This window comes from Mytilus galloprovincialis, chromosome 6 (genome assembly GCF_965363235.1).
Source record: "Mytilus galloprovincialis chromosome 6, xbMytGall1.hap1.1, whole genome shotgun sequence".
In the NCBI taxonomy this organism is placed as follows: Eukaryota; Metazoa; Mollusca; class Bivalvia; order Mytilida; family Mytilidae; genus Mytilus; species Mytilus galloprovincialis.
In genome coordinates this window covers 19133760-19151217 of record NC_134843.1, presented here as the reverse complement: position 1 = coordinate 19151217, position 17458 = coordinate 19133760, and the positions used below count along the sequence as shown (strand labels likewise).

At 31.8% G+C, this 17458-nt stretch overlaps 1 protein-coding gene across 4 annotated transcripts; it reads left to right on the top strand.

Annotated features, from left to right (window-relative positions):
- Positions 1-1329: 1329 nt before the first annotated feature.
- On the top strand, positions 1330-13384 carry LOC143079133 (repressor of RNA polymerase III transcription MAF1 homolog). Of its 4 annotated transcripts, none has more exons than XM_076254331.1 (7): positions 1330-1960; positions 3681-3818; positions 4110-4275; positions 4976-5100; positions 6033-6152; positions 7926-8003; positions 11015-13384. In XM_076254331.1, the coding sequence occupies exons 1-7, from the start codon at positions 1878-1880 to the stop codon at positions 11034-11036; spliced, it is 732 nt and encodes a 243-aa protein (XP_076110446.1). In that variant the 5' UTR covers positions 1330-1877; the 3' UTR covers positions 11037-13384. The 4 variants fall into 4 exon arrangements, with proteins under 4 accessions (XP_076110446.1, XP_076110448.1, XP_076110447.1 ...); XM_076254333.1 differs by having other exon boundaries at positions 7926-8042; XM_076254332.1 differs by having other exon boundaries at positions 7926-8051.
- Positions 13385-17458: the final 4074 nt, after the last annotated feature.

Sequence of the window (17458 nt, the reverse complement as noted above, 5' to 3'; positions counted from 1 at the left end):
GTAGTTTGGCTTCATCCTGGGAATTCTTGATATGGTGGAATAGTAGGCAGTCGTCAGCAAATAGTTTGACAGTTGAATGTTGAACTGTTTCTGGTAAGTCGTTGATGAATACTAGGAAGAGTAAGGGTCCTAGCACAGTCCCTTGTGGGACCCCTGAAAGTACATCTCCCTGTGTTGACTTACAGCCCTCGACTACAACTTGTTGTTTCCTGTTTTCTAAAAAAGCTTGTATCCATTTCAGGTTTTCGTCTCTAATGCCATAGTGGTTCAGTTTGTTGAGTAATCTACAGTGTGGGACTTTGTCAAAAGCCTTAGCAAAGTCGAGTAAGATTACATCCACTTGATCTTTCCCTGATTTTAGTTGTTTGGCAATTCCTTCTATTGTTGAAATAAGTTGTGTCTCACATGATCTCCGAGCTCTGAAACCATGCTGGCTGTCTGTCAAGATGTGATGTTTTTCCAAAAAAGTGATGACTGAACTGTGGATGTTTAGGAGTACTCTCAAATGGGACTTTCGTGTTATTTTGATCTGTCATTTTGACTCAATGCAATTTGTAATGCATTTTTGTTATTTACTTATTTGTTTACTTACTTATATATCCCGTCTCACTATTTTTGATATTTTCTACCTTTGATATGCGTTTGGTATGAAGATCAATTTTCACTTCTGTTCTCGTACTATGAACAATAAACTTCAATTATTTATTTTGTAATACATATTTCAGTCCTATTTTTTATATGGAGTTGCCCATTGGTTTTCCTGTTTGAATGGTTTTAATCAAGTTATTTTTGGGGTCCTTTATAGCTTTCTGTTCGATGGAAACCAAGGCAACGTGTTGGAGGCCGTACATTTACCTATAATGGTTTACTTTTACAAATCGTGACTGGGATGGGGAGTTAATTGTCTCATTGGCACTCATACCACATCTTCTAATATCTTACTATTATATAGAATTATTGTTTATATTTGCACATTGACCGAACCATAAATGCACGTGTCGCTATTCCGAACTGCACGTCTTCTGATTTATAAATTGATAAAACTACTCACGGTTTGTGCAAAACAAGAATGTGAAATGGAATATCCGGGAATCATATATATTTTCTTGTTATATAGTAGCTAATGGAAGGGGGACCATCTCCCTTTCTATAGTTTGGTTCATGTATCTATATCTGTATTTAGTCTAGTTTGGACGAAAAGGTATACAGTTGGTTCATATAGTGCGATATACAATGTTATGGACCGAAATGGTAGTTTTGGATACGAAACTGAAATAGTACGAAATGTCTCAATTTACATGAAACAGACTATAGACGAAAGGGCTTCTGGGATATGTTTATATGAGGTCAAGGTTATTTTAAGAAGAGGACAGAAGAAAATAAATACGGAAATAATAATAATAGAGGGAAATTTCATAATTTGTTGAAACTTAAGTCACTGATACCAACATCTATACCCTTTATCTACCGAGTGTAGTGGAAAATCTTTCTAGATTTACCGATTGAGATCAATAATAACTCTTTTTTCATTGTTATTTTCTGATCATTTTTTAGATGAAAATGTTTGATTATCATTTTGTTGTTGATATGTGTGACAATTTTGCTTATTATAATCAGACTGTAGAAACAACGAAAAGAAAAAACAGTAACATTTCTCCTAGTAGTAGTCAACAATCCTTAAATTGTCCTTGTGGATCGCTTAGTATACAGAACTAATTATCTAATTAAAGTTAATTGCATTAAGTGGACAGGTGACATTTGCCAATCAACAGTCACACTTAATTAACCACAGTTCATTTGATTGAAATTTGAAAGAAGAGGTGAATTGATATATTTTTAAAAAGCTATCACATTAGCTTAGAAAGAAGAAGTCCAACATGAAGTTGCTAGAGAATTCACGTTTTGAACAAATAAATTCAGCTCTATCACAAGAGCTTGGAAGCTATAAATTGGAGGGCAGGTGAGTTAACAGAAGAATAAAATAATATTAATTAATTAAGGCATAGACAAATCAAAACGTCCTATCTTTATGTTTAGATTGAGAATGGTAAAGTTTTACTATTACACATGTATAACTTAAAGCAAAAAAAAAATATTATAAGAAAGAAAATTACCATTTTACAAATCTCTGACCCATATTTTTATCAGCTACAGCAGGACTTTTGAAGTATGTAGGTACTCCAAGACTGCTGAGTTAGTTATAAACTTATTTACTTATTGTGGATTGGGAAACAAGTTATTGCGACTTATATTAATCCCTTTCCACTTTACGGATGCAAGTGATGCCTTATAGCGGCAGGGGTGTCTTTAATGTGCTAGAGATACATGTATTGCTCTCTCTTAACTCTGGTCAGTCATTTATTATCCCCTTCTGACGGACTATCATCGTTTCTTAAGACCATACTCACAAATATATCCAGGGAGAGCAGAAAAATTCAGTGCCTGAAATTTTTTACCCAGAACCATTGAGAACAGGGATCAAGCCAGGAAACTTTGTGTTAGTAGTCTGATGTGCTAACCACTACACCACTGTTCTCACTGATGAGTTTATTTGACATTAAGTAATGGCTGAAATACTTAAATAAAGAACTTTTTACTGGCATTTGACTGGTACATGTACATTCATTGTACAACCACCATACCTCCTTTATTCTTTCCTCCACTATCTGGAGTACCACTACTTTTGTAGTGTAGGATGGATAAGCAACTGATTACTGTTAGCAACTGTGTGCATGTGCAGGAATAATTTACAGTGAATATAATCGGTGCACAAACCAGTACAATTTCGCCTATAATCAATTGTTCAACATACTGGTATAAAGGATATCAACACTGCTTGGTATACCCACCTCCAATTTACAACACAAATACATTAATATATGTTTGAAAGGTGACACTAAAAAACATATAACAACAATTACATTACAAAAATGTTTTATTGATAGACATCAATTAGGAAAAATTCCAAAATCATGATACATGTATATTTCCCATATATAAGTAAAATGAAATATACATGTATATACATGTGTTGATAATTATATACATGTGAAATTGTATATTCTATCCATAGTAACAAGGTATAGGAAACCAAATGACAAACTTGATTTAACATGTTATTTCAAGGTTAAGCCTTAAGGCATAAATAGGTAATTAACATATCGATAATAAAATGGATGCTATAATTTGTTACAATTTAATAGGATTGTAAAAGCTTTGATCTTCAATTTCTCAATTTTAGTATGGAGCCATTCTTTACTTCATACAAAATGTTCTTTAGCCAATGCTTTTACACACCAAAAGAACTAAAAATCTTTAAAAAGTAACTGAGTTATCATAAACAGGATAAATGAGATAAAAGAACACCAGAAAATGACAAATTAAAAGTTCAGGTGTAAAGTTTAAAAAAAAGATACACATGTAAATATCATATAATTTTGTAATGGTTTGGTCTTATACATTCAGAAATTTTCAAAATCATTAAAAAAAAAGGAATATACTCATTAGGACATACAAATATATATATATAGACTGTAGACATATAGATTATACGTGTAATTTGAAACAGTGTTTAACACATTTAATTGACAAGAAAAATTATAAATAAAAGCACACCAATGGGTCTTCAACATAGCAAGAAAAAATGTAAATTTGTTTATTTATATATGTTTCTTTTTAAGAATTGAGAGCTATTCCTGTAAGATGGCTGGAAATGACAAACGATTATTTAAATTGATCAGTGCAGAAGGTGGAGTTGGTCCAGAAGATCTCCAGGCTTTATCACCACCTCAAACTGTGTTATCAGTATCACCTTCAAAGTGAGTATGATTACTGTAAACCAACTTATTTTCGCGAGCGATTTTCTTATCGTGACTTTCTGATAAAAAAATATACCATAATACATACTCAAATATTCTAATTCACTAAAGAAAACAAATTAATCTCAAACTTTATTTTAATTTCTTCTGAAAGTGTGTTTACAATAAATCATGTCAATCAAATGGCAAAATATATGTAGTGTTGCTTCACTTGTAAAAATATCATTGTAGTTGAATTGTTCATTAAAACATTTGTAAACAGACACTATATCTATCCTTGTATATTTACAGACAATACAGTAAGAGTACTGGAAGTGACGGAGAGAGTTACTTATGTGATACGATATCAACAAAGACATTATTCTATCTGATCTCAACACTGAATGCTTCATTTAATCCTGATTATGACTTCAGTAATGCCAAGAGTGAAGAGTTCAGTAAAGAACCAAGTCTAGAGGTAAATACATGGGACTCACTAGAGGAATATATACATCTACATGTTCTGTGGATAAATTTATTATCGTGGGTACCAATTTTTGTGGATTTTTGTAATACTTAATTTCATGGTTTGGCAATAGTCTGCATATCTTCCTATAGAAAATTAATGATTGGTTGGATATTTAGATTTTTTGTTCACCTGTTACCATAAAATGCACGAAAAATTGGTATCCAACAAATAGTTCTGAATCCACAGTACCATATATTAGTCACTCTTCCTGAACACACATGAAATATTTGCCACTAGGCATTAAGCAATCAACAATCACTATGTGGCTGAAGGGAAATCATACTTTTAAATTCATACTGATAAAAAATTATTTCAGATAGAGTGATCTTTCTTTGACAATTATAGATTGCTTATGCTGCATGGGTTTTGCTGACTGTTGAGGTTGTATGGTGACCTAAAATTGCTAACATCAATAGCATTTGGTCTCTAGAGGAGAGTTGTCTCATTGCCAACCATCATGATCATACCACATCTTCTTACTTTTATATTATGAAAATGTATGTTAAAGATTTTTTAGGGGGTTAGAACAGTGTCATGCAAAAAAAAAAGAACTTGTATGAAAGGAATTTAAAGTTTTCAGTTTAAACAGAGTTGATAAAATAACAGTTTATATACAAACATTTCTCATGCTTTGATATTCATATTGCAGTGGGTAGCTCACAACATTGATACACAGTTGTATGCCACTCTTGGTGAAGCTTATGGAGCCTTGAAACAAAATCTGTGGACAGCATTTGATGAAGAATGTTCTCTTCAGGACTGTGAAATTTACAGGTATGCTTTTAAACAAAAGAATTTGCTAAACAAAGGGTATTTTATGTTTGAAATGTATGTTTTGAGGTTAAACATGTTTTATAAAGTGTTCCTAAAATGTTCGTATTTTATCTAAAATCTTACAACAAACCTCCGTTATTATATAATTTTAACAATATCACAGAAAAAGCTTATCATAAGAGTAATAGATAAAAAAAATATGGAATATAAATAAAAGCGAACTGCGTGTATTGTCAATGAGACAGCAACATGGCAAACACACAAAGGACGAAAAAAAGGTCAAAAACAAGGAATTATTTGAATCTTGAATAATTTTGAATTCTGGAAAATTGATGAGAAATTTATGATAAAAACTAACCCAACTAAATAGGGTTAGCCATGCACACATGTCTAAAAAAGGGGGAGGGGGGGCAGTTAGTTCATACTGAAATGATAGTGAAAGTAAAATTAACCTTAGCCATGTGCCCATTGCTAACCCTATTTAGTTGGGTTAGTTTTTATCATACATTTCTATTCAATTTCTCAGAATACAAAAATATTCCAGATTCAAATAATTCCTTGTTTCAATATACATGATATATTATAGAAAGCCTGCCTTCAGACAGTCTAAATCAGACTCCTAAATAATGTATGCTTTTTAATGGTGTCGTACAAGTTTAGCAATTTAGTGTATGACAGTTCCCCTTGAAATGTTTGTAGAATACTGGTTCCAACTGGCTTGTGTAATCCTTATTACTCTTTTCATTCAGAAACATTTCAAGTATTATAGAATATCAAACTTGCCGTTTGATTACATTTACTGAATTTTGCAACTTGTCATACTTTTTCTTTAGAAATGAGTAACTTATCATTCTCTGATCTGTTTTCTATCCTTTGCATTGTAGGACAGGCATTTATGTACTATATATAATTTTTTTTGTCTATTTATAAAGTTACAATCCAGATTTAGCATCAGATCCCTATGGAGAAGCAGGGTGTATTTGGTCTTTCAATTATTTCTTCTACAACAAGAAGTTAAAACGTCTGGTGTTCTTTACCTGTCGTTCATCAAGGTAAGTTACCCACAAGTTGTACATGTAGGTATTTGGTTAGACTGTTAGGTATACATGCATGTATATTTTAAAATCTCATTTTAACTGGTTATTGCTTCATTTCATCTTAAGGTGGTACATATTTTTACAGGGAGATAACCCTGTAAAAATCTGCAGAAATTTTTAATCACGTTCTCTTGTTACGGTAATATTAAGCATCTCAATGATCAAAATTAGTGTTTGTCAAACTACTGGATATCCAATGAAATTTTTCTGATAAAGGATACATATTTTGGAATTTATTATATTTTTGTCAAAGGGTCAAAGAAAATATTTTTTGTCAAAATTTAAGGAAAATTAAACTAGGCAAATTAGTTTTAATCAAGATGTTTGGTACCACCTTAACTGATATTTCAAAATATAAATGGAATATTAAAGATGACTATTGGAATCTTCAATCATCATGTAGCATATATAAGTATAGACTGTGGGGTCACTTGGTTGTAGTGAATTGTGTGTTTTTGTGGCGTGATAACTTTGTTGTCTTATTTTAAACCATTATATGTTCTTCCACTTAAATTCTTTATAAATTGTATTATTCAAGCTGAAATAAATAAAAAATATATGCTGGCATTGGTAATAAGAGACTTTTACTTTATTATTTCATATGAAAGGCAATAAAAGTGAGCTAAATAGAACATGTTGCTCATAAAAACTAATTTTGATTCACAGGATGTGTATAATGATAAAAGTAAACACTGAGGACAAACTATATTCTAAAATTTTAAAATTAGCACTTATACAAACATGTAGTTATATTTACATATTTTGTAAGTGAGATACAATGTATAGGAAACGATGTATATAATTTATTTGCCTCTCATTATTAGGAGCTTGCAAAATTGTTTTGCCATCTTTACTTCAGAACTCCTTGTCACTCTGCAGTTGTTGCTTTGCTGGCAAAGATATAAACTTCTAACAGCTCACAGCTTTCACATCACATCATTACAGTTTCATACAATACTATGTTATATCTCTCACTGTAGTATTGATGTATGTTTACATTGAATCAACCATATAACATTTTACCATTTTCAAAATTTCTTGCAAAATATGTTTTGGATCTAATACATTCTTCATTATATTTCCTAGATTAATGCTGTCTGTAACAATGATATGTCTTCTATCTCCTTAATGGCATACTATTATTTCCTTTTTGACTAAAGAACAATGAAACTGCCCCAAACTCAATAAGATTTTCAGCATAACAAATTTAACAAATGTTTTTTTTCTTTTTTTAATGCATTATATTTTAAATCTCCTGTCCTGTACTTTTTTTTCAATACCCCAAATCAATAAAATAACATAAAAATGTCTTTCTTATATTCCCTAATACAGGTATTTATAGCTCTAAATAGAATTGAAAAATTATAACAAAATTGGTATGGAGTAAATTTGTTGGCTCAATAATACACTCAAACATTTCATAATTCTTTTTATCAGTCATTCACATCAACAATGTGGTGTTGTTAGTTTTGGATTACAGCAACATGGATGATCAGTATCCCTGACTGCAAAGTATACTTTAATTTTATATTCTAATTTCAGCAAGATTATCTAAAAAGTTAATAAACACCCTCAAACAAAAAAATGTTGAATATTTCAAAGCAAAAGGTGCTTGATCTTTTCAATTTTAAAAGCAAATTGTGAATATTATTCCTGATTTGTTTTGAAGTAACGTAAAACTCGTTCATGTTGTTGTTTGGTATGATGTTAGATGTTGTTTTATTGTAGTTCCTCTTACACAGACTCTGGAATAGTACAGGATAGCAGTATGTTTGATATGACAGATGATATGGACTCATTTCAGGAGTGAGTTGGGGTGCACATCATACCTATATATATACACAGGTAGAATGGGTAGGTGTGGGACTATACATGAGTGAGTTGGGGGCTCTTAATCACCCTTCATATGCAGTAAAGTATTTCTTTCTTCACCGCTACATGTATGCATTACTTCTGCTTCTTTTTTGTACTTTTAGTTTGGTAATAAACTTTTCATTTGTCACCAAAGTTCTTTAAAAATGTAAAGTTGTATTTTTCTGAATATTAGCAAAATAAATCAATCTTCAAATTTATCAAATCAATTTGGCCAACTGACACTTTGCTGGTCAGGTTTGATGTGTAAAATATGTAAAGTTTTACTGATTTATCAAACAAATTAAATTCTAATGTATTTTTTTTGGCGGTTTCTTTCAAAAAGTTAAGTTTAATTTTAAAAAAGAACTTTATAAGTGAATATCTAGAAAATTTAGTGAATTACTGAATTAGAAATTTTCAATCTTCATGGAATCATTTCAGTAACTTATTTTTTGACAAAATCTTTTATCATCTACTATGTGTCTGCCTGCTAGCACTATTAAGTATAACCACTATATTATGTATAACTGTTAACATCATACATATAACATATAACATAATTTAAACTTGTTTACCTATTGACCAATACTATCTTCTGTGTACTGTCATATGTCAATTTGGTTTTTGTAAAACTAGGGACCGTTTGCCCTAAATTGATCTAATTCATCCCTAGTGGTTTTCTGTCAACCAACCAATATGGTTACTGTAATCTAAAAACATATCAAAATCATGTACGATTAAACAGGCAAATTGTTTTATGACTTCTCTTGTTCATATTTAGCACCTGTTTGTTATTTAGATGTGCAATTAAAAGGGTGTTAATTTTATTGTTTTGACTTGCCTGAAACTTTCATGAAAATCACTGTTCTCATTAAATGTCAGTTGTCATTTAACAGAAAATGAAGAGAATTAAGTATATATAGTCAAACCTGATTTTAAGATAAACTCTATTAAATGAAAACCAGTCATGTCATCCCATTCTTGTATCTCTGTAGTGATACATGTATCTATGCATTTCAACCTCTTGTTAAGGTTACCTGTCCTATAAGATCAGTTGTCTCTGTGATTATTCAGTTTTCACCAATGCATAATGAGTAGCAGCAGATTTAAGTTTGGTTTTGGTTGACCTTAAAACTTAATTCGGCTAGTGGAGTGGGTAAATGTCATTATAATGATAATCTTGAAAATTCCTGGAAAATAAAAAGATGAAGCCTAAGTTTATGAAAAGTAAAATATTATTTCCTGGATTCTGAAAAAAATAATCATTAATTCCAAAGTGTTAATCCTGAATTCACGCCCAAAAAAGGCCTTAAGAATCTCTGTGTCCTGTGCCCTAAAAAAAGTCCTTTAGAATCTCTGTGTCCTGTGCCCTAAAAAAAGTCCTTTAGAATCTCTGTGTCCTGTGCCCTAAAAAAAGTCCTTTAGAATCTCTGTGTCCTGTGCCCTAAAAAAAGTCCTTTAGAATCTCTGTGTCCTGTGCCCTAAAAAAAGTCCTTTAGAATCTCTGTGTCCTGTGCCCTAAAAAAAGTCCTTTAGAATCTCTGTGTCCTGTGCCCTAAAAAAAGTCCTTTAGAATCTCTGTGTCCTGTGCCCTAAAAAAAGTCCTTTAGAATCTCTGTGTCCTGTGCCCTAAAAAAAGTCCTTTAGAATCTCTGTGTCCTGTACCCTAAAAAAAGTCCTTTAGAATCTCTGTGTCCTGTGCCCTAAAAAAAGTCCTTTAGAATCTCTGTGTCCTGTGCCCTAAAAAAAGTCCTTTAGAATCTCTGTGTCCTGTGCCCTAAAAAAAGTCCTTTAGAATCTCTGTGTCCTGTGCCCTAAAAAAAGTCCTTTAGAATCTCTGTGTCCTGTACCCTAAAAAAAGTCCTTTAGAATCTCTGTGTCCTGTGCCCTAAAAAAAGTCCTTTTAATAGAATCTCTGTGTCCTGTGCCCTAAAAAAAGTCCTTTAGAATCTCTGTGTCCTGTGCCCTAAAAAAAGTCCTTTAGAATCTCTGTGTCCTGTGCCCTAAAAAAAGTCCTTTAGAATCTCTGTGTCCTGTGCCCTAAAAAAAGTCCTTTAGAATCTCTGTGTCCTGTGCCCTAAAAAAAGTCCTTTAGAATCTCTGTGTCCTGTGCCCTAAAAAAAGTCCTTTAGAATCTCTGTGTCCTGTGCCCTAAAAAAAGTCCTTTAGAATCTCTGTGTCCTGTGCCCTAAAAAAAGTCCTTTAGAATCTCTGTGTCCTGTGCCCTAAAAAAAGTCCTTTAGAATCTCTGTGTCCTGTGCCCTAAAAAAAGTCCTTTAGAATCTCTGTGTCCTGTACCCTAAAAAAAGTCCTTTAGAATCTCTGTGTCCTGTGCCCTAAAAAAAGTCCTTTAGAATCTCTGTGTCCTGTGCCCTAAAAAAAGTCCTTTAGAATCTCTGTGTCCTGTGCCCTAAAAAAAGTCCTTTAGAATCTCTGTGTCCTGTGCCCTAAAAAAAGTCCTTTAGAATCTCTGTGTCCTGTACCCTAAAAAAAGTCCTTTAGAATCTCTGTGTCCTGTGCCCTAAAAAAAGTCCTTTTAATAGAATCTCTGTGTCCTGTGCCCTAAAAAAAGTCCTTTAGAATCTCTGTGTCCTGTACCCTAAAAAAAGTCCTTTAGAATCTCTGTGTCCTGTGCCCTAAAAAAAGTCCTTTAGAATCTCTGTGTCCTGTGCCCTAAAAAAAGTCCTTTAGAATCTCTGTGTCCTGTGCCCTAAAAAAAGTCCTTTAGAATCTCTGTGTCCTGTGCCCTAAAAAAAGTCCTTTAGAATCTCTGTGTCCTGTGCCCTAAAAAAAGTCCTTTAGAATCTCTGTGTCCTGTGCCCTAAAAAAAGTCCCTCTATCTTCACAATATTGATCTGCATTTACAGATATGGTTCTGATAATTGGCATATCATGTTTTAATGAATAATTATTTCATTTGAGTTTTTGACCTATTTTTATTACTGTTAATATTATAATTTCAGGTCTGAGATGAATATGGACTAAGAATTAATATACAGAAAAGACGCATAAACCAAGCCGCTGTATCTAGTTGATGCATGATCGGAGGAGGCTTCTACCTGTAACATCATGAATTATCATCGATTGTTAATGTACATAGATGTTTCAATATTTCTATTTTTACATCTAGTGCTTATTATTATTATTATCAAAGTTATGTTGTATTTTAATTATTTAATTCCTTTTTTCAGTTTTTTATATTTTGTTTGTTTTATGTCAGTCTAAAGAAGACAGATACACCATGTAACAAAAGCAATGAAATGGAAATTTTTGCTAACAATTATTATTGCAATTTTTACATGACCAACTGAAAAAAACTGATGACAAAAAATGATTGTAGGTTAAACTGAAATTTTCATGACTTATAATTTTCACCTTAGACTTTTTGTAAGATATGCTGCAGATATAAAAAAAAATGTGAGTTCTTAATACTGCAATACTCACTTAGCAGCATTATTCTCATTAATAAAAACTCATAATATTTCTTCATTTGGATTATCTGATTTTTTCTAAATTTATAAGAATAATCAAGTTTTGGGAAATGATAAAATGTATAATTCATTACAATTATCAAACGAATGAAATAGAATTAGGTATCTGGACAACACTAAATGCATAATGCAGAAATGGATTCAAAGGGAGTTAATAGATCTAAATTATCTCCCCTTACTGGATTATTAAAAAAAGTATGTTTTGTCTAAGATAAGTGAGGAAAATTGAAACCAATTTTGACATACTTTATACTAGCACACATGTAAATGTATTTAATGTATCACATTTGTAATTTGAATCTAGATACTGGTGTTAATAGTTTTGTGATATAGGATTGATAGATATAGAGTCTTTTTTTTCACAAAACAGTTTTACTTTATTAACTCTAGTTGAAGTGTTACCTATTCAGCATTTCTCTTAAAAATCAGCAATTAATCAATTTAATTATGCATACATTCTTTAAAATCACAATCATTTATAATGGTTTTAACAGGAATGTTTTTAAAATGTTATGTAAAAAAATGTACTTTGTAGAAAATTTTATGTTACATTCTTTGAAATATATTTCATTAATATTTCAAAAGAAAACATTTTTCCTGTGTAAATCAGTTTTCAAAATAATAGAAATATTATTTCTTTTATAAGTTTGATGTACATTACATATTGTTTTAATGCTATTGCATCAAAAATATTTGTGATATATATTATAATATAACACAAATTAAGTGAGATAGTCAACACTGAGTTTGTGGGTTTAAACCCTGCTCATGGCAGATGTGTTGGCTCCAATCTTTATTGACTTGGATTGCCCGTTTGCCTTAGAAGATAATGTTGCCATTGAGGTTAAACATACTCTGTTAAAGCTTAATATGTTTTAGTACCTCATGATAAATGCAGAAGTTTTAACTACATATGAGGAATATTCAGGAAATGTGTCTGGTCAGATGTGAGAAGTGTGGACACTAATTCTATTTCTGTTTGAAGAATGTGAAGGCCATATGCCTTATAAGATACTAGTGTGCCGTTTTGGTTGAACTTATTTTAAGCACATGTTTATGTATTTAAAATATTTAGAAATGTCAGACATTTTGACAAGATGTATTGAGGTTGTTTATGCAACTTGAAAAAATATGTGAAGCAGTGTTAAGATAGAAGACACACAATAATGTGATGTAGTGCACTTATGCATAATCGATGGCAATATGTATTTCATTCATAATAGTAAGAGTTCACATTGAATTGAAAGTTCTATAGTTTACTATGTAGAGAAGTAAAATAAAACAAGGATTCTGTATTGTAAACTCTAGGTAAATACATTCATTATCATTTGATGTTTATTTTGTTTTTAAAATACTTTTGCTGTATATATATTGAGTTGCTTTGTTAAGCCTTTTACCCAGATGGTGTTAAGGATGTATCTTTTTTTGGCAATTTTTCCTTTTGAACCCCCTTTGTTTATGTTTATTCCATTATTCAAAGGAGGTTCAAAAGCAAGGCTTTATTGAGTTACTTTGTTTAGCCTTATACCCAGATGGTGTGGTATGTAAAAGATGCATTTTTTTTGGCAAGGCTGCCTTTCTTTTTTTTCCATAATCTTATAAATGTAAAAAAATAAATGTTTTAGTGTTTATTATTTTATTCTTTTTTTTGTCTATTGTCTTGCATTATTTTTAATCTACATATGGTCATGACTTATATGGTGTTTTTTAGACATTCTGCACAATTTGTTTGAAGTATCTTGTAAAATGGGTGGAACAATTTTTACCAAACTTTCAAATGGAAATACAAAAACCCTTTACAACTGAACTGTGATAAGCTTGTTTTGTCTATTTATTTTCATTGGGGAAAAAAGTCCAAGTTCTCAGTATTGATGCTACTTTCTCCCCATTCGTTAGTTTCATTTTGATTTGATAACATCACCAATTTACATGGCTTCAATTCACAATTGATACTTTAAATACTTACATGCAAGCGCAGACGACTTATGACAGATTTTAAATGTATGTCTAACATTGTTTTCTGTTAGTTTCATTCGAATAGAGATGACAACATTGTATTTTAATATTAGACTGCATCAGTTGGTGATTTGACGGTCGCAAATACTTGTTTAATGGCTCTGTTAATGTGTTGCCAGTAAACTTAATTTGTGACCATCAAATCACCTATTGATGTCTTTTGGTTCTTAAAATACAATACAGTTATCTCCTAATTTTCAGAAAATATATAATGATTTTTTTTTTAAACTTCTGTATACTGGAATGTTACTATTGTATTGGGAAGGCTTTTAAAGACCATATTGATTCTTCATGAGGACAGCTTCATTCTATAATGCCAGGCAGATAACTATGTTAACAAATATTCTCTAACCTAATCAGATCATAATAAGTTATAGAAGTCTGTTTTCTAGCTATATAAATTGAGCATGGCCTTAAAAGAACTTTCCATTATTGTACATATTTGTATTTGTTTTATATTGTACATAAATTTAGATGTTATAACAGTATGTTAAGTCTTGGATATGAGATTTTTATACGACCGCAAATTTTGAAAAAATTTTCGTCGTATATTGCTATCACGTTGGCGTCGGCGTCGTCGTCGTCGTCGTCGTCGTCGTCGTCGTCCGGCGTCCGAATACTTTTAGTTTTCGCACTCTAACTTTAGTAAAAGTGAATGGAAATCTATGAAATTTTAACACAAGGTTTATGACCACAAAAGGAAGGTTGGTATTGATTTTGGGAGTTTTGGTCCCAACATTTTAGGAATTAGGGGCCAAAAAGGGCCCAAATAAGCATTTTCTTGGTTTTCGCACTATAACTTTAGTTTAAGTTAATAGAAATCTATGAAATTTTGACACAAGGTTTATGACCACAAAAGAACGGTTGGGATTGATTTTGGGAGTTTTGGTCTCAACAGTTTAGGAATTAGGGGCCAAAAAAGGGCCCAAATAAGCATTATTCTTGGTTTTCGCACAATAACATTAGTTTAAGTAAATAGAAATCAATGAAATTTAAACACAATGTTAATGACTACAAAAGGAAGGTTGGTATTGATTTTGGGAGTTTAGGTCCCAACAGTTTAGGAATTAGGGGCCAAAAAGGGACCCAAATAAGCATTTTTCTTGGTTTTCGCACCATAACGTTAGTATAAGTAAATAGAAATCTATGAAATTTAAACACAAGGTTTATGACCATAAAAGAAAGGTTGGGTTTGATTTTGGGAGTTTTGGTCCCAACATAATAAGGGGCCCAAAGGGTCCAAAATTAAACTTTTGTTTGATTTCATCAAAATTGAATAATTGGGGTTCTTTGATATGCTGAATCTAACTGTCATGACTGTGTATGTAGATTCTTAACTTTTGGTCCCGTTTTCAAATTGGTCTACATTAAGGTCCAAAGGGTCCAAAATTAAACTCAGTTTGATTTTGACAAAAAATGAATCAGTTAGGTTCTTTGATATGCTGAATCTAAAAATGTACTTAGATTCTTGATTATTGGCCCAGTTTTCAAGTTGGTCTAATTGCACAATATTGTGAAATATCAAATTTTTTTTTAATTAGAGTTATCTTTCTTTGTCCAGAATAGTAAGCAAGAAATATCTAATTGCAAAATATTGTGCAATAGCAAGATTTTTTTTTAATTGGAGTTATCTTTCTTTGTCCAGAATCAACTTAAATCTTTGTTATATACAATATACAATGTATATTCACTCTTTACTACCAACTGATAAATTAAAATAATCTTTACCATTCAGTGATAACAAGCAGTTTTTTTACATCTTAATATTTTATGATGTATTTAAATGAGTAGTTATTGTTGCAAACTCCATTAGAAATTTTAATTGAGATTAGTTTTGGAATAAGGGAAAGGGGGATGTGATTAAAAAAATTGGGTTCAATTTTTCTCATTTGAAATTTCATAAATAAAAAAGAAAATTTCTTCAAACATTTTTTTGAGAGGATTAATATTCAACAGCATAGTGAATTGCTCTAAGAGAAACAAAAAATTTAAGTTCATTAGAACACATTCATTCTGTGTCAGAAACCTATGCTGTGTCAACTATTTAATCACAATCCAAATTTAGAGCTGAATCCAGCTTGAATGTTGGGTCCATACTTGCCCTAACCGTTCAGGGTTCAACCTCTGCGGTCGTATAAAGCTACGCCCTGCGGAGCATCTGGTTAGTTTAGTTATATGTAATTTTACTTATCTTCACAAAAAAAAATCCATTCATGTTGTTGATTTTACAGTTTTCTAGATACACTGTTTTATGTATAATAAATTGTTTTATTTTGACTTACAAACTGTCTTAAATTCTTTCTTGACAACTTTCAGTATTAATACGTTTTTGTCATGTTATCACAATCTTTGATTGATCAAAGATGAACGGGTGATGCAAGTTTCCCAGGCTCAAAGACAGGAAGAAGTAAAACATACCTGCATGTATATATTGGTCTTATGGAGATTGACAGTTAGGTTTTCGTGACTAAATAGGAACATCTAGATTGTTTTACCTGTATTTACAAGTAATAAATGTTCTTCTATTAAGTTAGGATTTGATGTGTACAAAAACAGAACTTTCACAGCCATAATCTGAGAAAGGTAAACCTGTGTACTTTCTGCCAGGATACCTGAAATATTAAAAAGCCTCTGTCAGCACGCTCTCTAATACCCATACATTGTCACTGTTCGAACAAACTATATCCAGATTCTAAGTCTAAAGAATAATAACTGCTACAAAAGTGAACTAATAAAGATTTTTTGTGGATATGCATATCTGCATAGTATACCCTAATTAACTACAAAGTTTCATGAGATTCTGTTGTGTGGATACAGAGGAGTAGCCAGGGGCGGGTCCAGGTAAGGGCGTAATGGGCGTACTACCCTTTAAAAAAAAAAAAAAAAAAAAAAAAAAAAAAACTATCGTTATAATCTGCTAGTATTGTATTGAATGATGGCAATTTATCATATTCATTAATTAAACACATACTCTGATTTCTTTTTATACTGATTCCCCAATTTGATGGGTCATCTGCTCTACTTACCTTATCTTGATGAGCTAATTCAGCAACTTGATATGCGTTTTGGTCAAGAGGCTGTCTCTGTTGTTCGTGCCTTGTCAATTTTGCCTTTCCGAGTTCACCTCATCTCCGAAGAGATGGAGAAGGATGTTTATGATTATTACAAAACTGATATGCCTTCGCCTGAAACATTCAGGCAAGAGAAGAGACTGGAAGTCGTTTTGGGAAAATCAATCGGACAAACCAGAGTCAATAACATCAACCTTAACTGATGTAAGGGCATGCTCGACTTTATTTCCAAACATCATGAAAGTTCTCTTCTTACTTGCTTTGACGAGCGTCACGTCAAGCTCCACCGAAAGAGCTAACTCATCCCTTAAGTTGATCAAGAATGATTTGAGAAGCACCATGAAGGAGGATCGCCTAAATGCTCTGCTTCTTTTATATATTCACAGAGACATTAAACTTGATTTTGATAAAATTATTGACGATTACGCCATGAGAAATCCACGTAAAATGGTTCTTATGAATCCACTCTAGTAATTGAAAATGAGAGTCCGTCAGTATTTTTCTGTGTTCATTTTAGGTTTTGCGTCAAGGTACATGTATACTAGAAATATGTATATTTCCACATTAAAGCAATACTCAGAACGAAAGAACTTTATTCTTCAGTGTTTATTTGTCTTGTATCATGTGTGTCGTTCAACGAAACCCGAACTTAATCAAAGATAGAGGGATTACTTCATAATTTGATGCTAAATTGTTGAAATTCAGGAGCTTCTGAGCTTCCCCATGGACCCTCAACCGTAATCACACCTCTCGTTCATAAAATCCTGGCTTAGGTATTGAAATGTTAAGTTACTCCTTATACCCTTGAGTTTGGAATTTCTCGTTATTG